The sequence below is a fragment of the Pseudorca crassidens genome, chromosome 13 (genome assembly GCF_039906515.1).
Source record: "Pseudorca crassidens isolate mPseCra1 chromosome 13, mPseCra1.hap1, whole genome shotgun sequence".
Taxonomy (NCBI): domain Eukaryota; kingdom Metazoa; phylum Chordata; class Mammalia; order Artiodactyla; family Delphinidae; genus Pseudorca; species Pseudorca crassidens.
In genome coordinates, this window is record NC_090308.1 from 66417977 (window position 1) to 66440351 (window position 22375).

Consider the following 22375-nt stretch of genomic DNA (forward strand, 5'->3'; position numbering starts at 1 on the left):
CTATTATATTATCTAAATTATTAGAATTGTTTTAAATACAAAAGCTTTCTAGCATGAGAAGTGGCTAAGGCTATTACTTAACATATCGACTGCCCCTGTGTCATTTTTTTTCCCCTTTAAAGTGTGCCACTGAAGTTTTAAATTCGACAAGACGAGCTTACAAACCTGAAAATAAACTTGAGAGAACATCAAATAAATTCCCTGTCCAGGTTTTGTAATGATGACATACATCTACATTTATTAGGAACGCCTAGATCCATAGATTGTCAGTATTCAAAAGAACAAACCAAAAACAACTGAGCTTGATGGGCAGAACACACAGGGACTAAATGCATACTTTTGTTTTTCTGAGTGTTCCCATGTCAAGAAGTCATATTTTCTCTTTGGCTCAATGAGCAAAGGTTCATTCAAAAATTACAGACAACAGTTACTTGGTTCCTCTGTTTATAGAAATAGAATCGAGGTTTCTATGCATATATGGAATTTTGAGGAGATGAATATAATGCCACAAGGGACAAGAAGCTTGGAAGATAATTAAATCCAAAGTTTCAACATACTGTTACTTTTGCAACTTTGTATACTCCATACAGTAACATCCACAGGGCTCCCTGAAGCTGGGGAATCCAAGTCAATTTATTGCTTATTTACCTTGACATAGTTGCTACAAAGCAGTGGAAAGCTTTTGAGGTTCTTCAATGACAACTCAGTTCAAAATGAAATACTTTCAAGAAACAGCCTTATTTCTTTATAAAATGTAGACCAATAAGCTCACATTCAGAAAAGTACTCTAAGATAACTGGCTGTGAACTAGGTTATAGAAATTTCAGGTAATTGCTACGTGAATGTTTTTTCCATTAATCCACTTTAAAGCCACTATGATTAATTGTACTGTTTCTTTCTTTTGGCTGAAAGATACAGAAACCATGATCCAATGATCTGAATCTTTCTCGTTTGAGTTCATGGACATTCCCAGCGCTATTATTAGCCAATTAACCCATTATTTAAATACACTCTGACTTTTCAAAACATTTTACGATATACTGGATCTTGTGACATCATGAAAATCCTTCTCCTCAAAGTTTCTTTGGTGAGTTTTCCCTGGTTAAGATGTCAGCATTTGGGGAACTATGAACTTGAGGGAGTTCAGCGTGTCTGTTACAGCTCTTACAGAAAGACACTGTCCAGGCACAGCAGGCATGTTGATATGAATGACTGCTTGACTTGAATGCACAGGGATTAATATTTTTTCTTGCTTTTCATTTACATTATTTCATATCCTGAATATTGGGGTTTAGGCTTACACATCCTTCAGTTTCTTAGCACAGCTCGCTTAATCTGAGCTTTTGAACTTCAGATGAACTTGAGCTGAGGTTTCAAATCTGTAATGAAACCTGAAACCAAGTGTCCCCTAGTTTCAGTCTAATTGTTGAAGTCTTCACAACTTCAGGGCATAGGAAGCATGTGTCTGGCACGTTTTAGAAATTAGTGATTTTTTTAAAAGGCAAGGTCTGCTATGTGTACAATAACTGACACCTCCGACATAGCTCTTCTGCAGCTGCAGGACCGGAAATCTTCAGGAATCCTTGCCCCCCGCCCTCCCCACGGCATGCAGGATCCTAGTTCCCAGACCAGGGATCGAACCCCCGCCCCCTGCACTGGAAGCACAGTCAACCACTGGACCACCAGGGAAGTCCCAGGAATCCTTTCTCGTCCCACTTCCCAGGCCCTAGTTTTCCTTGTGTACCTTAGTCCTTAGTTTAGCAAGTTCCTCCTCTAAACTTTTAATGTGTTCCTCCAGCGTGGCCTTGTCTTGCTGGGCTTTCTGACTGGCTTGGCTTCGTGCTTCTTCAATCTTCCTTTCATACCACTTTTCCATCTGGGTGGAAACAGCCTCAAAGAAATACTGGGTGAGCTCCAGCGCTTGGGAGGTGTCCCGAGTATGAGGGGCAGTCTGCTCGCCACCTGCTGCTGGTGGCGGCTGCCCGCAGGTGGTGCTGGGTGCTGGCTGCTGGCCGCGGTGCCTCGTCTGCCCACTTTTCCCAGACTTCTTGGTTTGGGTGCCTCTGTCAACACAGGGCCCAGCCTGCGGCTCGCACTTGGCTGCCTCTTTCAAGGGTAACGAGGCTGTCTGGACCTTGACACTCCTCAGTCGGGAGCCTGCACAGTCCAAGGAAGACAGCTCCTGCTGGAGTCTGTGGGCGGCTGTGGAGCTGAGGGCCTTTTCCTTGGGCCTGACCACCTGAGGGGGGCTGTCAGAGGCTGCTACTGGACCTGCGGTCACCACTGACTGATCCACACCTGGTTTCGGAAGGAAAACAAAAGTGAGAGCGAATCCGTGTTCATACAGTCACATGGGCTGGCATTTGAGAGTCCCGGGAATGCTGTAAACCAGCCTTCTCAACCATCACCCACCGTGTGCAATTTCTGTCCTTCCCCTCCACTTCTCCCCTGATTATCATCTTGGCTTGTCAGGGCTTTCAGGGATGTTGCGTTAGACACACTGGTGGCATCTAAGCCAAAAACGTTACTGGCCTTTCCTTTAGCCTGTCTCAACCTACAGTAAAGGGCTCTGGGTACCATTTCCTGATTGCTAAGGATGACACATCTCACTACTTGTCCTAAAACAGAATTGGGCATTTACTGATCAGAATCAATACCCCCATTCTCTAACTTCCGGGCCCTTTACAGACCATAGCCCTGGTTACTAGTTCCTTGATCCAAGCTCCCACATGGTCCTATTACCCATACCCAGAGCTCCATGACAAGTTCCATAATTAGTCCTAGCATGAAAAGTTTGCCCAGGATTTTCCCCACTGTTATGGGCACAAAGAAGATAAAACCACAAATACAGAGATGGCCTATGGTAACATGAAACACGTGACATATCAAAACCTCCCCATGGAGGTCTAATTACTAAGGCTATGAATCTCCTCAACTGATCATCATTGAGTGTAGCCACTGTAGCTAATGTAAAGATGCTCTGGCTCAAAGCATCTCTTATCCAGCCCCTGGGGCAGCTTTGATACATGAACTGTTTTTTAATGAGGCTGTACGGAGTTGGCCAAAGGTAGAAAAGGCTGATCAAGGACGAGAAAGGGAAAGAGTCACAAGGGCAGGGGCGAGTGCCCTTCTGAAACGACACATCCTTTCCTCACGCTCATCGTTGGGGTCCAACTCTGACACCATCAAGATTGCACTGCTATCACGGATCAACAATTCTTTTATTCCTTCATTCAAATATTCCTGAACACTTGAATAGGAGTGCTTTATTGCTGTATAGGAACTGTGTATACAGTAGTGGGCAAAGCATGGTCCTTGCCCCTACAGAGTTCACATTACAATCCAGTGTTGCCCGCAGCCCTGTCACACAGACTGCCTTCAGATGCAGAAGAGAACGCGACCGGGGGGTTTCATCACCTTTGGATGAAAGGGCTCTCTCTGCATGTTGGTGTCGGTTACCTGTGGAGGACTCGCAAGTGGATGGTGTGGATTTAGTCCTGGAGGCCCTAGAATCTCCAGAAAGCTTCAGCTCCAGATTCTGAATCTTTAACATGCACCAAGTTTTTAATTCATCCACCAAGGACATCTAAAAAAACCCCACAAGTTAGTACACAAATCATCAGGAGACTTTGATACATGGCTTATGAATTAAAACCTCAAGAATGTGGACTTTTCGACTGTGATAGGCTCTTTTCTGGACAAGCCCCAAAGTTTTGGATTACCCGCCTCCCACAGGCCACACGGCCTTCTCTGTTGGCCCTCTGAAGCCCAGGATTCACCCAGTGCCCAAGCCGATAGCTAACTATGATCTTCATTAAGCGACTTAGAGACTCCTTAGACGCCAACAGCCACAGCTTCCCACGGCTTCCACGCCAAGCACGTCTGGCTGCTAGGCGCACGAACTCACTCACATGCTCGCAAGTACTCATTTCACGTCTGCTGTCCGGGGTGGACTGCAAACTGCCCGAGGGCAGGAACCCAATCTTGTGCAGGCCCAGCAGGGGCGCGATACATAGCAGTGATCCAGGGCGGAGCTTGGCTTTCCAGCACGTTCTACAAACTGCCCCACCTCCACCTCCGGCCAGTACATTCAGCGCCAACAGGAACCACACTCCAGGCTCCTTCCTACTGACTTCATTTCAGGTTATAAAAATGGCACGCGCTTTGACGCCAACGCTTTTAGGGGATCTCGGCCTGGGAGTTTTCAGTGATGGGTCCGAGTCCCTTGACTCGGGGGGAAAAGAGTGGCAAGTGGCAAGGTCAGCACGGACAGATCCTGGTTTTCACCTGCCGTTTCTCTCCCTCGTGCTTCTCTGAGTCCGAGTGCTGCTGCAGGCGGTTCAGGCACTCCGTCCTCTCTGCTGAGAGTCGCTCAACCATCAGCTTGTCCAGAACCCGCATCTAGGATTCAATGGGCGAAGGGCGAGTGACTGAGATGGTCTAAGGATGGGACCTGGCATCTTGACGCCTGAGGCGGGCTCAGGAGTACCAAAGCAAGACTCCTCAGCGGAGTCTTTTCCCGTGGCATTCATGGAACTCTGATTTTTCAGAATTCCTGAGCATGCTTTTGTGGAGGCCAAAGCTTCTTTTTCTCATTTAAAAGTCCAGAGGGGTTGAAGAGACTATACATACACAGTAAATAGACAACTTGAGCCAACACAGTCCTGGTAGGTAAAAAAGAATCTGTATGGGTCTTAGAACATTACTGCCAAGACTATTACTGCAAGGAAAAACTACGTCAAGGAGTATGGAGCTACCCCAGCTCCCCTTATTAAAAAATTGTCTTTTTAATCCCCCTTCCCCTTTTTAAATGTCAGTGGCTGCCCAAGAGGAAATGAAAGAAGCTGAATACTCAGGGCTTTCATCCAGCTTTCCCAGTGAACAAATCCTCTTGGCCCTTCACTGAAAGTAGTCAAAGCACATGTGAAGAAGGTTGTGGACAGAGTTCAAAGGGATTGCTTCAAGGGACTTGGCGGTTCAATGGTTAGGACTCCTCACTTTCACTGCCAAGGGTGCGGATTCAATCCCTGGTCGGGCACCACGAGCCGCATGACCAAAACAAGCAAAAAAACAAAAAAAGGGACTGTTTCAGGGAGTAAACGACTGTCACCTTCCAATCACGTGCCCCTGTGCTCCCTACTTCCTGTAGGGCTCTAACACCCAATGGGGCCACACTCCCACTGCCTGACAAGGGCCAAAGCAGAGAAGGGAACCATTGTGAGCGGGAGCCAGCCATGGAGGGCTCAGCGGCAGCTTCGTCTCCTGTCGGGAACACAGCTGATGCTCCACACTCAGATGTCCATAATAAAAAGGCAGCAGCAGGTCTGCAGATGCGGCAAGCACCTCCTGCTTGGTTCCTCACGTTTTTCTGTGAACTGCTCTTTGCCTGTTTTCTACGACTGGCCTTTTCCGCCACCTTCTGCCCCCCCTGCACGGACGAATGGCTCGGCCGAGAGCACCCAAGTGGATGCGTGAATGTGTTCCTGAGGCATGGCGGACAGGTCCGGGCATGCGCGCCTGACTCATGCTGGACCAGAGTCCTTCCCCTGAGATCTGGAATTAGGACTAAGATTCTACATCCCAATCTGTCACCTTCTTTGAACCAAAGAGAGATCCTTGAGACATCCCAGCACTCACCTAATGCATTCCTCTCTGGACCTGAGCTAGCTGAAGTGACGTTTTACTTACAAAACGGTCGTAACTAATCTATCATGGCTCAAAGATTTTTAAAATGGGTTTTCTATGAAATGCAAATAACAAACCTTAAAAATTTCTCCAGTAAACAAGGAAGTAAAAATTAAACAGTCAAATGTCCTTAATCAATTGGGAAAAACTTTAAAAAATGCTAAAATTAATGATGGCAGAAGTTGGAGGCTCAGACACGGCTGGTAGGATATAAATTGGTACAACATTTCAATTAAGTAGCTTGCCAAAATTTATCAAGAGCCTTAAACATACTCTAAACTTTGGACCCAATTATCCTAATTCTGAGCAAATAAACTCAGATGCAATCAAAGGTTTATGCACATAAATGTTCACAGCATTTATTTGAATGAAAAACTATAAGCAACTTCAGTGTCTAACAAGAGGAATGTTTAAATACATTATGTTGTATTAATATGCTGGAATACTATGAAGCCAAGGACATGGGAAAGTGCTCATGATATAAAATTCAGTAAAAAAAAGCAGGAAGCAAAAGTATGTGTATACTAATCATTAGAGAAATACAAATCAAAACTACAATGAGGTATTTTACCTCACTGTCCACCTCACACCAGTCAGAATGGCCATCATTAAAAAATCTACAAATAATAAATGCTGGAGAGGGTGTGGAGAAAAGGGATTCCTCTTGCACTGTTGCTGGGAATGTGAATCGGTACAGCCACTATGGAGAACAGTATGGAGGTTCCTTAAAAAACTAAAAATAGAACTACCATATGACCCAGCAATCCCACTACTGGGCATATACCCTGAGAAAACCATAATTCAAAATGAGACATGTACCAAAATGTTCATTGCAGCACTATTTACAATAGTCAGGACATGGAAACAACCTAACTGTCCATCAACAGATGAATGGATAAAAAAGATGTGGCACATATATACAATGGAATAGTACTCAGCCATAAAAGGAAACGAAATTGAGTTATTTGTAGTGAGGTGGATGGACCTAGAGTCTGTCATACAGAGTGAAGTAAGTTAGAAAGAGAAAAACAAATACTGTATGCTAACACATATATATGGAATCTAAAGAAAAAAAATGGTTCTGAAGAACCTAGGGGAAGGACAGGAATAAAGATGGAGATGTAGAGAAGGGCCTTGAGGACACGGGGAGGGGGAAGGTAAGCTAGGACGAAGTAAGAGAGTGGCATGGACATATATACCAAACGTAAAATAGACAGCTAGTTGGAAGCAGCCGCATAGCACAGGGAGGTCAGCTCGGTGCTTTGTGATCCCCTAGAGGGGTGGGATAGGGAGGGTGGGAGGGAGACGCAACAGGGAGGAGATATGGGGATACATGTATATGTGTAGCTGATTCACTTTGTTATAAAGCAGAAACTAACACACCATTGTAAAGCAATTATACTCCACTAAAGATGTTAAAAAAAAAAGTATGTGTATATCTCCTTGCATAGAAACAGTACACTGCCATTAAAAAGCACACCGTAGCTCTACAAGTCTAAGATGTACTACTAAATTAAAAGGTAAGCTGCAAGAAAAAGCATAGTATAGTTCCATTTTTGTTTAAAAGGAAAAATTAGTAAGGTTATATCTATAAAAGAAAAAACCTGTGGGAAAATTCACAGTAATGGAAGGGATCTCTGGGGAGTGTTACTATGAAAATAGTTCTGTAGGTGGAATGTGGAATGTTTTTCCCAATGAACATGTGTTATTTTATAAGCTCTTAAAAGTCTTTCCCATTTAAAAACCTGTATCTGTCACACATTTCTTATTAATTACAAAGAGAAAGTATACCTTTACAATGGAAAGAGATGGTGGTTACCAGGTTAGCCAAATGAGACAGCCTGACATTTATCTCTTCTGATGTGATGTAATTTGAACTTTACACAGTTAAATATGATGTATTCTTGCCAAAAATATTTAACCATTGGTCTCAAACTTTAGGTTTTTACCAGCATCACCTGGAGGTCCTATTAAAACACAGGTGGCTAGACCCTGCCCCCCCCCCGAGTTTTATTCACAGTTAAATTCAGTAGATTTGTAATGCGGCCCAAAAACTTGCATTTTTTCCCCACAAGTCCCCAAATGATGCTGCTGCTGCTGCTTTGGGGATGACACTTTGAGGATTACTGCTCTAGACCTAACTTTCAGAAATACAGGGATAGAGAAAGAAGTTAAATAACACCATGAAGAAACTATCAAATTCAGAATACAAAACATCCTATAAAACAAATAGCCTGGACTCTACGAAGTTAATATTATGGAAGAAAACAGAAACTGCAAGAAGCAAACAGGGACTGCTCTAGATGAAAAGAGACCACAGGGACCTAACACATAACATAAAAGCACAGAATATTCATTGGATGCTGGGCTGGAATTAAAAACAAAAACCAGCTATTAAAAAAAAACATTTTGAGACGTCCCTGGTGGTACAGTGGTTAAGAATCTGCATGCCGGCTTCCCTGGTGGCGCAGCGGTTGAGAGTCCGCCTGCTGATACAGGGGACACGGGTTCGTACCCCGGTCCGGGAAAATCCCACATGCCGCGGAGCGGCTGGGCCCGTGAGCCATGGCCGCTGAGCCTGCACGTCCGGAGCCTGTGCTCCGCAACGGGAGAGGCCACAACAGTGAGAGGCCCGCGTACCGCAAAAAAAAAAAAAAAACAAGAAACTGACTGCCGAGTCCGTTGAAGATGGCGGAAGAGTAAGACGCGGAGATCACCCTCATCCTCACAGATACATCAGGAATACATCTACACGTGGACCTGCTCCTACAGAACACCTACTGAACGCTGGCAGAAGACCTCAGACCTCCCAAAAGGCAAGAAACTCCCCACATACCTGGGTAGGGCGAAATAAAACAGAAAAAACACACAAAAGAATAGGGACGGGACCTGCACCAGTGGGAGGGAGCTGTGAAGGAGGAAAGGTTTCCACACACTAGGAAGTCCCTTCACGGGCGGAGACTGAGAGCGGCGGAGCGGGGAAGATTTGGAGCCACGGAGGAGAGCACAGCCACAGGGGTGCGGAGGGCAAAGCGTAGAGATTCCCGCACAGAGGATCGGTGCCGACCTGCACACACCAACCCGAGAGACTTGTCTGCTCACCCGCCGGGTCGGGCGGGGGCTGGGAGCTGAGGCTCGGGCTTCGGTAGGAGCGCAGAGAGAGGACTGGGGTTGGCAGCGTAAACACAGCCTGAAGGGGTTAGTGCAGCATGGCTGGCCGGGAGGGAGTCCAGGAAGGAGTCTGGAGCTGCCGAAGAGGCAAGAGACTTTTTCTTCGCTCTTTGTTTTCTGGTGCGCGAGGAGAGGAGATTAAGGGCGCCGCTTAAAAGAGCTCCAGAGACGGGCGCGAGCCGCAGCTAAAAGCGCGGACCCCAGAGACGGGCATGAGACGTTAAGGCTGCTGCTGCTGCCGCCACCAAGAAGCCTGTGTGCGAGCACAGGTCACTATCCACACCTCCCCTCCCAGGAGCCTGTGCAGCCCGCCACTGCCAGGGTCCCGGGACCCAGGGACAACATCCCCAGGAGAACGCACGGCGCGCCTCAGGCTGGTGCAACGTCACGCTGGTCTCTGCCGCCGCAGGCCCGCCCCACACTCTGTACCCCTCCCACCCCCGGCCTGAGTGAGCCAGAGTCCCCGAGTCAGCTGCTCCTTTAACCCCGTCCTGTCTGAGCGAAGAACAGACGCCCTCAGGCGACCTACAGGCAGAGGCGGGGCCAAATCCAAAGCTGAACCCCTGAAGCTGTGCGAACAAAGAAGAGAAAGGGAAATCTCTCCCAACAGCCTCAGAAGCAGCGGATTAAAGCTCCACAATCAACTTGATATAACCTGCATCTGTGGAATACCTGAATAGACAACCAATCATCCCAAATTGAGGAGGTGGACTCTGGGGGCAAGATATATTATTTTTCCCCTTTTTCTATCTTTGTGAGTGTGTATGTGTATGTTTCTGTGTGAGATTTTGTCTGTATAGCTTTACTTTCACCATTTGTCCCAGGGATCTGTCTGCCCGTTTTTTTTTTTAACTTTTAAAAACTTTTTTCTTAATAATTATTTTTTATTTTAATAACTTTATTTTATTTTACTCTATTTTATTTTATTTTATCCTCTTTCTTTCTATTTTATTTCCCTTTTATTCTGAGCCGTGTGGATGAAAGGCTCTTGGTGCTCCAGCCAGGAGTCAGTGCTGTGCCTCTGAGGTGGGAGAGCCAACTTCAGGACACTGGTACACAAGAGACCTCCCAGCTCCACGTAATATCAAATGGCGAAAATGTTCCAGAGATCTCCATCTTAACACCAGCACCCAGCTTCACTCAATGACCAGCAAGCTACACTGCTGGACATCCTATGCCAAACAACTAGCAAGACAGGAACACAACCCCACCCATTACAGACAGGCTGCCGAAAATCATAATAAGGCCAAAGACACCCCAAAACACACCAACAGACGTGGACCTGCCCACCAGAAAGACAAGATCCAACCTTATCCACCAGAACACAGGCACTAGTCGCCTCCACCAGGAAGCCTACACAACCCACTGAACCAACCTTAGCCACTGGGGACAGACACCAAAAATAACAGGAACTACGAACCTGCAGCCAGCAAAAAGGAGACCCCAAACACAGTAAGATAAGCAAAATGAGAAGACAGAGAAACACACAGCAGATGAAGGAGCAAGATAAAACCCCACCAGACTTAATAAATGAAGAGGAAATAAGCAGTCTACCTGAAAAAGAATTCAGAATAATGATAGGAAAGAGGATCCAAAATCTTGCAAATAGAATAGAAAAAATGCAAGAAACATTTAACAAGAACCTAGAAGAACCAAAGATGAAACAAGCAATGATGAACAACACAATAAATGAAATTAAAAATACTATAGAACGGATCATTAGATCCCACTTTCCTAAACATAATAAAGGCCATATATGACAAAACCACAGCCAACATCGTCCTCAGTGGTGAAAAACTGAAACCATTTCCACTAAGATGAGGAGCAAGTAAAGGTTGCCCACTCTCGCCACTCTTATTCAACATAGTTTTGGAAGTTCTAGCCACAGCAATCAGAGGAGAATTAAAAGGAATACAAATCGGAAAAGAAGAAGTAAAGCTGTCACTGTTTGCACATGACATGATACTATACATAGAGAATCCTAAAGATGCTCCCAGAAGACTACTAGAGCTAATCAATGAATTTGGTAAAGTAGCAGGATACAAAATTAATGCACAGAAATCTCTGGCATTCCTATACACTGATGATGAAAAACCTGAAAGTGAAATCAAGAAAACACTCCCATTTACCATTGCAACAAAAAGAATAAAGTATCTAGGAATAAACCTACCTAAGGAGACAAAAGACCTGTATGCAGAAAATTATAAGACACTGGTGAAAGAAATTAAAGATGATACAAATAGATGGAGAGATACACCATGTTCCTGGATTGGAAGAATCAACATTGTGAAAATGACTCTACTACCCAAAGCAATCTACAGATCCAGTGCAATCCCTAGCAAACTACCACCGGCATTTTTCACAGAACTAGAACAAAAAATCTCACAATTTGTATGGAAACACAAAAGACCCCGAATAGCCAAAGCAACCTTGAGAACGAAAAACGGAGCTGGAGGAGTCAGGCTCCCTGACTTCAGACTATACTACAAAGCTACAGTATGGTACTGGCACAAAACCAGAAACACAGATCAAAGGAACAGCATAGAAAGCCCAGAGATAAACCCACGCACATATGGTCACCTTACCTTTGATAAAGGAGGCAGGAATGTACAGTGGAGAAAGGACAGCCTCTTCAATAAATGGTGCTGGGAAAACTGGACAGGTACATGTAAAAGTATGAGATTAGATCGCTCCCTAACACCATACACAAAAATAAGCTCAAAATGGATTAAAGACCTACATGTAAGGCCAGAAACTATCAAACTCCTAGAGGAAACCATAGGCAGAACACTCTATGACATCAATCACAGCAAGATCCCTTCTGACCCACCTACTAGAGAAATGGAAATAAAAACAAAAATAAACAAATGGGGCCTAATGAAACTTCAAAGCTTTTGCACAGCAAAGGAAACCATAAACAAGACCAAAAGACAACCCTCAGAATGGGAGAAAGTATTTTCACATGAAGCAACGGACAAAGGATTCATCTCCAAAATTTACAAGCAGCTCATGCAGCTCAATAACAAAAAAACAAACGACCCAATCCAAAAATGGGCAGAAGACCTAAATAGACATTTCTCCAAAGAAGATATACAGACTGCCAACAAACACATGAAAGAATGCTCAACATCATTAATCAGTAGAGAAATGCAACTCAAAACTACAATGAGGTATCATCTCACACCAGTCAGAATGGCCATCATCCAAAAATCTAGAAACAATAAATGCTGGAGAGGGTGTGGAGAAAAGGGAACCCTCTTGTACTGTTGGTGGGAATGTAAATTGATACAGCCACTATGGAGAACAGTATGGAGGTTTCCCAAAAAACAAAATATAGGGCTTCCATGGTGGCGCAATGGTTGAGAGTCCGCCTGCCAATGACGGGGACACAGGTTCGTGCCCCGGTCCGGGAGGATCCCACATGCCACGTAGCGGCTGGGCGTGTAAGCCATGGCTGCTGCACCTGCGTGTACGGAGCATGTGCTCCCCAATGGGAGAGGCTACAACAGTGAAAGGCCCGCGTACCGCAGAAAAAAAAAAATAGAATTACCATATGACCCAGCAATCCCTCTACTGGGGATATACCCTGAGAAAACCATAATTCAAAAAGAGTGTTGTACTAAAATGTTCTTTGCAGCTCTATTTACAACAGCCCAGAGATGGAAACAACCTAAGTGTCCATCATCCGATGAATGGATAAAGAAGATGTGGCACATATATAGAATGGAATATTACTCAGCCATAAAAAGAAACGAAATTGAGTTATTTGTAGTGAGGTGGATGGACCTAGAGTCTGTCATACAGCGTGAAGTCAGAAAGAGAAAAACAAATACTGTATGGTAACACGTATATATGGAATCTAAGAGAAAAAAAAAAAAGGTCATGAAGTACCTAGGGGTAAGATGGAATGAAGACACAGACGTACTAAAGAATGGACTTGAGGATATGGGGAGGGGGAAAGGTAAGCTGTGACAAGGTTAGAGAGTGACATGGACATATATACACTACCTAACGTAAAATAGATTGTTAGTGGGAAGCAGCCACATAGCACATGATCAGCTCGGTGGTTTGTGACCACCTATAGGGGTGGCATAGTGAGGGTGGCAGGGAGGGAGATGCAAGAGAAAAGAGATGTAGTAATATATGTATATGTATAACTGATTCACTTTGTTATAAAGCAGAAACTAACACACAATTGTAAGGCAATAATACTCCAATAAAGTTGTTTAAAAAGAAAAAGAAAGAATCTGCCTGCCAATTCAGGGCACACGGGTTCGAGCCCTGGTCCGGAAGATCCCACATGCCGCGGAGCTACTAAGCCTGTGCGCCACAACTACTAAGCCTGTGCTCTAGAGCCCATGCTCCGCAACAAAGAATAACCCCTGCTCGCCACAACTAGAGAAAGCTTGCGTGCAGCAATGAAGACACAGCCAAAAATAAAAAATAGTAAAAAAAAAAAAAAGAAGAAAAACATTTTCGGAGAAATGAGAAAATCTGAATATGGATGGATATTATGCAATTAGTGTTAATTTTCTCAGATATGAAAATGGTACTGTGTTAGGAAGGACAAAACCCTCATTCTTAGTCAATGTGCTGTGGAGTACTTAGAGTGAGGGGTCAGGACCGTCTATGGCTAAATCTCAAACAGTTCAGCAAGAGAACAAAAAGTGTGTGAGAGACAAAGCAAACGTGGCAAAATAGTAACGACTGGTTGAACCTAGGTGAAGAGTGAACAAGCAAGCTATCATTTCAACTTTTCTGTATGTATGCTAACTTTCAAAATAAAGGTGGAAAAATAAAACAAGACAGACATCATTATATTACTTTAGTGAGCAGTGGGAAACGGGTGTAAAGCACACAGACATAAAAAGACTGGAAAAAAATAAACCCAAATATTAATAGTGCTTTCTCATCATAATGGGCTCATAGGTGATTTTATTTTCCTTCCTAGTTTTCATATTTTTAAAAAATGCTCCATAATGGGTATATGTTATTTTTATAATCAGAAGCAATTTAAACATGCTCCTAAAAAATGTTAAGTCAATGCCTTTAAAGGAATCACACATCATCTGGAAGATGGTGGAGTAGAAGGACTTGCTCGCACTCCCCCTTGCAAGAGCACCAGAATCACAACTAACTGCTGAACAATCATCAACAGGAAGACACTGGCACTTACCAAAAAGATACCCCACATCCAAAGACAAAGGAGAAGCAACAATGAGACAGTAGGAGGGGCACAATCACAATAAAATCAAATCCTATAACTGCTGGGTGGGTGACTCACTAACTGGAGAACACTTAGACCACAGAAGTCCCCTCACTGGAGTGAAGTTTCTGAGCCCCACGTCAGGCTTCCCAACCTGGGGGTCTGGCAATGGGAGGAGGAATTCCTAGAGAATCACACTTTGAAAGCTAGTGGGGTTTAACTGCAGGACTCTGAAAAGACTGGGGGGAAACAGAGACTCCACTCTTGCAGGGCACACACAAAGTAGTGTGTGCATCAGGACCCAGGGTAAGGAGCAGTGACCACATAGGAGACTAAACCAGACCTAACCTGCTAGTGTTGGAAGGTGTCCTGCAGAGGTGGGGGGTAGCTGTGGCTCACTACAGGGACAAGGACACTGGCAGCAGAAGTTCTGGGAAGTACTCCTTGGCGTGAGCCCTTCCAGAGTCCGCCATTAGCCCCACCAAAGAGCCCGGGTAGGCTCCAGTGTTGGGTTGCCTCAGGCCAAACAACCAACAGGAAGGGAACCCAAACCTACTCATCAGCAGACAAGTGGATTAAAGTTTTACTGAGCTCTGCCCATCAGAGTAACACCCAGCTCTACCCACCACCAGTCCCTCCCATCAGGAAACTTGCACAAGCCTCTTAGATAGCCTCATCCACCAGAGGGCAGACAGAAGCAAGAAGAACTACAATTCTGCAGCCTGTGAAACAAAAACCACATTCATAGAAAGACAGACAAGATGAAGAGTTAGGGCTATGTATCAGATGAAGGAACAAGATAAAACCCCAGAAAAACACGTAAATGAAGTGGAGATAGGCAACCTTCCAGAAAAAGAAATCAGAATAATTATAAGGAAGATGATCCAGGACCTCGGAAAAAGAATGGAGGCAAAGATCGAGAAGATACAAGAAATGTTTAACAGAGATGAACAATACAATAACTGAAATGAAAAATAAACGAGAAGGAATCAATAGCAGAAGAACTGAGGCAGAAGAACAGATAAGTGACCTGGAAGACAGAATGCTGGAATTCACTGCTGAACAGAATAAAGAAAAAAGAATGAAAAGAAATGAAGACAGCCTAAGGGACCTCTGGGACCACATTAAACACAACAACATTCACATTATAGAGGTCCCAGAAGGAGAAGAGACAGAGAGAAAGGACCCGAGAAAACATCTGAAGAGATTATAGTCAAAAACTTCCCTAACGTGGGAAAGGAAATAGCCACCCAAGTCCGGGAAGCACAGAGAGTCCCATACAGGATAAACCCAAGGAGAAACACGCCGAGACACATAGTAATGAAAATGGCAAAAATTAAAGACAAAGAAAAATTACTGAAAGCAGCAAAGGAAAAATGACAAATAACATACAAGGGAACTCCCATAAGGTTAACAGCTGATTTCTCAGCAGAAACTCTACAAGCCTGAATGGAGTGGCATGACATATTTAAAGTGATCAAAGGGAAAAAACTACAACCAAGATTACTCTATCCAGAAAGCATCTCATTCAGATTCAACGGAAAAATCAAAAGTGTTACACACAAGCAAAAGCTAAAAGAATTCAGCACCACCAAACCAGCTCTACAACAAATGCTAAAGGAATTTCTCTAAGTGGGAAACACAAGAGAAGAAAAGGACCTACAAAAACAAACCCAAAACAATTAAGAAAATGGTCATAGGAACATACATAGCAATAATTACCTTAAACGTGAATGGATTAAATGCTCCAACCAAAAGACACAGGCTCGCTGAATGGATATGAAAACAAGACCCATATATGTGCTGTCTACAAAAGACCCCCTCAGACCTAGGGACACATACAGACTGAAAGCGAGGGGATGGAAAAAGATATTCCATGGATATGGAAATCAAAAGAAAGCTGGAGTAGCAATACTTATGACAGATAAAATAAACTTTAAAATAAAGAATGTTACAAGAGACAAGGAAGGACACTACATAATGAGCAAGGGATCAATCCAAGAAGAAGATATAACAGTTACAAATATATATGCACCAAACATAGGAGCACCTCGATACAGAAGGCAACTGCTAAGAGCTATAAAAGAGGAAATCAACAGTAACACAATAATAGTGGGGGACTTTAACACTTCACTTACACCAATGGACAGATCATCCAAACAGAAACTTAATAAGGAAACACAAGCTTTAAATGACACAAGAGACCAGATAGATTTAATTGATATTTATAGGACATTCCATCCAAAGACAGCAGATTACACTTTCTTCTCAAGTGCATATGGAATATTCTCCAGGATAGATCTCATCTAGGGTCACAAATCAAGCCTCAGTAAATTTAAGAAAACTGAAATCATATCAAGCATCTTTTCTGATCACAACGTTCTGAGATTAGTATCAATTACAGGGACAAAAACATAAAAAACACAAACACATGGATGCTAAACAATATGTTACTAAATAACCAACGGATCACTGAAGAAATCAAAGAGGAAATAAAAAAATACCTAGAGACAAATGACAATGAGAACACGATGATCCAAAACCTATGAGATGCAGCAAAAGCAGTTTTAAGAGGGAAGTTTATAGCAATACAAGCCTACCTCAAAAAACAAGAAAAATCTCAAATAAACAATCTAACCTTACACCTAAAGGAACTAGAGAAAGAAGAACAAACAAAACCCAAAGTTAGCAGAAGGAAAGAAATCATAAAGATCAGATCAGAAATAAATGAAACAGAAACAAAGAAAACAATAGCAAAGATCAATAAAACTAAAAGCTGGTTCTTTGCGAAGATGAACATAATTGATAATCCATTAGCCAGACTCATCAAGAAAAAGGAGAGGACTCAAATCAATAAAATTAGAAATGAAAAAGGAGCAGTTACAACAGACACCACACAAATACAAAGCATCCTAAGAGACTACTACAAGCAACTCTATGCCAATAAAATGGACAACCTGGAAGAAAAGGACAAATTCTTAGAAAGACAAACCTTCCAAGACTAAACCAGGAAGAAATAGAAAATATGAACAGACCAATTACATGAAATTTAAACTGTGAGTAAAAATCTTTCAACAAACAAAAGTCCAGGTCCAGATGCCTTCACAGGTGAATTCTATCACAAATTTAAAGGAGAGCTAAAAGCACCCATCCTTCTCAAACTCTTCCAAATATTTGCAGAGGAAGAAACACTCTCAAACTCATTCTACGAAGCCACCATCACCCTGATACCAAAACCAGACAAAAATACTACAAAAAAAAAATTACAGACCAATATCACTGATGAATATAGATGCAACAATCCTCAACAAAACACTAGCAAACAGAATCCAACAACCCATTAAAAGGATCATACACCATGATCAAGTGGAATTTATCCCAGGGATGCAAGGATTCTCCAATATATGCAAATCAATCAATGTGATACACCACATTAACAAACTGAAGAAGAAAAACCATAAGATCATCTCAATAGATGCAGAAAAAGCTTTTGACAAAATTCAACACCCATTTATGATAAAAACTCTACAGAAAGTGGGCATAGAGGGAACCTACCTCAACATAACAAAGGCCATATACGACAAACCCACAGCAAACATCATTCTCAATGGTGAAAAACTGAAAGCATTTCCTCCCAGATCAGGAACAAGACAAGGATGTCCACTCTCACCACTATTACTGAACATAGTTTTGGAAGTCCTAGCCACAGCAATCAGAGAGAAAAAAGAAATAAAAGGAATCCAAATTGGAAAAGAAGTAAAGTTGTCACTGTTTGCAGATGACATGATACTATACATAGAGAATCCTAAAGATGCCACTAGAAAACTACTAGAGCTGATCAATGAATTTGGTAAAGTAGCAGGATACAAAATTAATGCACAGAAATCTCTTGCATTCCTATACACTACTGATGAAAAATCTGAAAAAGAAATTAAGGAAACACTCCCATTTACCACTGCAACAAAAAGAATAGAATACCTAGGAATAAACCTATCTAGGGAGAAAAAAGACCTGTATGCAGAAAACTATAAGACACTGATGAAAGGAATTAAAGATGATACAAACAGATGGAGACATATACCATGTTCTTGGATTGGAAGAATCAATATTATGAAAATGACTAAATTACCCAAAGCAATCTACAGACTCAATGCAATCCCTATCAAATTACCAATAGCATTTTTTACAGAACTAGAACAAAAAAACTTCAAATTTGTATGGAGACACAAAACACCCTGAATAGCCAAAGCGTTCTCGAGGGAAAGAAACGGAGCTGGAGGAATCAGACTCCCTGATTTCAGACTATACTACAAAGATACAGTAATCAAGACAATGTGGTACTGGCACAAAAACAGAAATATAGATCAATGGAACAGGATAGAAAGCCCTAAGATAAACCCATGCACCTATGGTCAACTAATCTATGATGAGGGAGGCAAGGATATACAATGGAAAAAAGACAGTCTCTTCAATAAGTGGTGCTGGGAAAACTGGACAGCTACATGTAAAAGAATGGAATTAGAACACTCACTAACACCATACACAAAAATAAACTCAAAATGGATTAAAGACCTAAATGTAAGGTCAGATACTATAAAATTCTTAGAGGAAAACATAGGCAGAACACTCTATGACATAAATCACTGCAAGATTCTTTTTGATCCACCTCCTAGAATAATGGAAATAATAAAAATAAACAAATGGGACCTAATGAAACTTAAAAGCTTTTGCACAGCAAAGGAAACTACAAACAAGATGAAAAGACAACCCTCAGAGTGGGAGAAAATATTTGCAAACAAAACAACTAACAATGGATTAATCTCCAAAATATACAAGCAGCTCATACAGCTCAATATCAAAAAAACAAACAACCCAATCCAAAAATGGGCAGAAGACCTAAATAGACATTTCTCCAAAGGACATACAGATGGCCAACAAACACATGAAAGGATGCTCAACATCACTAATCATTAGAGAAATGCAAATCCAAACTACAATGAGGTATCACCTCACACCGGTCAGAATGGCCATCATCAAAAAATCTACAAACAATAAATTCTGGAGAGGGTGTGGAGAAAAGGGAACCCTCTTGCACTACTGCTGGGAATGTGAATCGGTACAGCCACTATGGAGAACAGTATGGAGGTTCCTTAAAAAACTGAAAATAGAATTACCATATGACCCAGCAATCCCACTACTGGACATATACCCAGAGAAAACCATAATGCAAAAAGACACATGAACCCCAATGTTCATTGCAGCACTGTTTATAACAGCCAGGACATGGATGCAACCTAGATGACCATCGACAGACGAATGGATAAAGAAGATGTGCATATATACAATGGAATATTACTCAGCCATAAAAAGGAATGAAATTGGGTCATTTGTAGCGACGTGGATGGATCTAGAGACTATCATACAGAGTGAAGTAGATCAGAAAGAAAAACAAATATCGTATATTAACGCATGTATGTGGAACGTAGAAAAATGGTACAGATGAACCAGTTTGCAGGGCAGAAATAGAGACACAGATGTAGAGAAAAAAGGTATGGACACAAAGCGGGGAAAGCGGCAGGAGGGTGGGGTCGTGGTGGGATGAATTGGGAGATTGGGATTGACGTGTATACACTAGTATGTATAAAATAGGTAACTAATAAGAACCAGCTGTATAAAGAAATAAAATTAGGAAAAAAAAGAAATCATAGGTCTCTTTCCCTGACAGCCTGCCCGACATGCTCAGGGCAGAGTCTGCAGAACAGAAAGGTGTGCTGAGGTCTGATTTCATTTTCTGCCAGGACACCACGCCATTGGAAGGATGGCAACCGCTTACTTGGTGCTGGGTCTTATTCTCCATGTGCCCCAGCTTCGTGTTCATCTTATCCTGAACCGACACCAGCTCTGCTTTGATCTCCTCCACAGTTGCCTCCAACTGATTCTCCAGCTTGTTGATCAGGGGTTCACATCGACAGCCATTTATTGGGGCCTAAGAGGGAAGCCAAAAAGGAATCAATCCAAGTCGTTCGTTCCTTCTGAGAATATGTGTCTGTCAGTACACCAGGGGACCACACGTGATGGAGGAGACTCATCCCTGTGGTAACTTTGGACTGACAGGCCAAGCCTTGGCTCCGTAGACGTTAAAGAAGATTCAGAGAGTGTAACATACGGTCCCAGTCCTCAAGCTGCTTTTATCTACTATCCGGCCTCAAGATTATCTATGCAGTACCTAAGGATGGTGCAGAGAGCTTTGTAACATCCCTGTGCTCTCCAGGCCTACGTGGCAGGAGGATACTGCACAGTTTAGGTGGAGAGGGCCAGCTGGCTTATCTTCAAAGCTCATGCCTTCTGTAGTCACCACCGAAAGTGGACATTAGCCCCCAGCAACAGGGTTACACAGACACCTCGCTTACAGCCTACAGTCCTGCCCTGACAGGGCCCGGCAGGTACCTGCATCACTTTGCCGTCCTTGCCCCGGTACAGCGTGTAGAGCTGGTACGCTCTGAACTCGTGGGGGGCACCTGGGGGTGAACAGCGATGCCTGGGCCTCTTTTTAGGGTGACTGTGAGTGTGCGAGCTCTTCTGCTGTCCAGGCTGCTGGTCTGCTGGTGGGGTGGGGTCAGAAAACGCTGACGCCTGTGGGAGAGAAGGCGACAGCCACCGTGAGCGCCGTGACATCTGCGAGCCTGATGCCCAGCCAGTGGCTCCCGTCCGGCCCGCCTTGCTAGTCTCTCAGCGTTCTATGCCAGGTACGTGTCAGAAGAGTTGTATCAGCATGCTTACCTTGTGTCCACAGCCGGCCAGGGCTGAGTTCTGTGCTCTGGCTGCAAACCAGCAAGCAAGCCACGTGCAGTGGCTTTTTAGCTGCTGGGCATGACGCTACCCCAGGGCCCTCCGCCAGCCCTCCTCCCAGCCCTCTTGGCAGCTCTCACGTGCCTCCTGACCTTGGGCCTTGACTTTTTCTGCCTGTTGTCCTTTGCTCTGGGCTCCGGGGAGGCAGACAGGAAATCTTCTCTGGACTCTTCTTTTCTGGGTACAGCCTGTTCACTGCTATGGGTGTCTCCTGCTGAGACACTTCCCTACAGAGGAAAAAAAGCCCAGAAACCTCTTCTACTTGATCCCCCAGCCTTTTTCAATAACGGCATAAAATTTCCCAGCCTCCATCCACTAAAGGATCCCTGGGAATCTTTTCCAATGACAAATTTCAGACATAGGAAGCACTGCTTGGTGGATTTAACTGAACACCTGTGCTTTTCCTGGTGAGTTGAATGTTTGGTTTTTCATTTATTAGGTGCCAAACTAGATGTTGCCTTGGGTCTAACTCTATGTTCTGCAACTTTAGGAACGTAGTACACACAAAACACCTCAGCATTAGAGATTTTTTGGTCTTTTACATTTCAACAAAAAGACAACGCCACTCATTCTTTGATCTTGGACCCTCACAATTCACAGAGGAGAGTGAGAACCTTCTGAAATGAAAAAAAAATCACATTTCTGGTCCTTGTGAGAACTTTTACAAGTTAATATGTACAATTCACACACAGGAACCAATGCGAGTTACAATGCCGTAACCCTGGAAACTGGTAAGATTTTCAAACAGAGAGAAAAACAAATAGTTGGTATAAAATTTTATGTGCCAGAAGTTGTCTCTATATCCTAGTCTTCTTCCTGGGAGAGTTGAAAGGCATGGTTCACTCCAGGGCTGCTGTGCACAGCTGTGCAAGCTGTTCACTGCACAAAGGCACCTAGCCGAGGGCATGAGTGGGGCTGAGGGAGCTGAAGTCCACCTTAGGCTCTATTCACCATACGTGCCCTGTGCTAGGCTGGTCTGCCCAGAAGGCATCTTTTGCTAATTTGCACAGAGGAGCCGTATGGGCTAGCACAGCCTCTGTTCACTCCCTAAGCGGAAGGAGAGGCAACAAGCTACGCCACTGGTCCTCCAACTGTAGTCCACACTGGAATCACCTGGAGGGCTTGTTCAAACACAGATTGCTGGGCCCTACCCCAGAGTTTCTGATCCAGTGGGTTTGGGGTGAGGCCCCCAAATTTGCATTTCTACCAAGGCGCCAGGTGACAAGTGGATCCACATTTTGAAAACCTCTGCTCTACATGATGAAGGGTGCGGTGCCAGAGAGGCTGTGCTGTCCACATGGAAGCGACAAGGCCACGGAGGCACAGGGCTCGCAAATACAGCCACACAGGGTGCTGGAAAAGACGGGCGGCATGGGAGTACACGGCCTGAAATCGTGGAGAGGAGAAGACAAGAGGCCAGAAGGAAAGACGGACAAGATTTGAAGGACCCCGAGGAAAGGAGAG

At 43.7% G+C, this 22375-nt stretch overlaps 1 protein-coding gene across 10 annotated transcripts in view; it reads right to left on the bottom strand.

Annotated features, from left to right (window-relative positions):
* ANKRD6 (ankyrin repeat domain 6) overlaps positions 1-22375 on the bottom strand; it is a 196250-nt gene that overhangs the window by 2415 nt on the left and 171460 nt on the right. For 9 of the 10 annotated variants that reach the window (XM_067702575.1, XM_067702569.1, XM_067702570.1 and 6 more), the window contains 6 exons: positions 21004-21138; positions 20510-20695; positions 19896-20048; positions 4288-4401; positions 3460-3586; positions 428-2298 (listed from right to left, as the gene is read on the bottom strand). In XM_067702575.1, the coding sequence (XP_067558676.1) occupies positions 1727-2298; positions 3460-3586; positions 4288-4401; positions 19896-20048; positions 20510-20695; positions 21004-21138 (1287 nt within the window). In that variant the 3' untranslated portion in view covers positions 428-1726. Of the gene's footprint in view, positions 1-427; positions 2299-3459; positions 3587-4287; positions 4402-19895; positions 20049-20509; positions 20696-21003; positions 21139-22375 lie in introns of those variants that run through there. The other variant, XM_067702568.1, reaches the window with a different exon arrangement.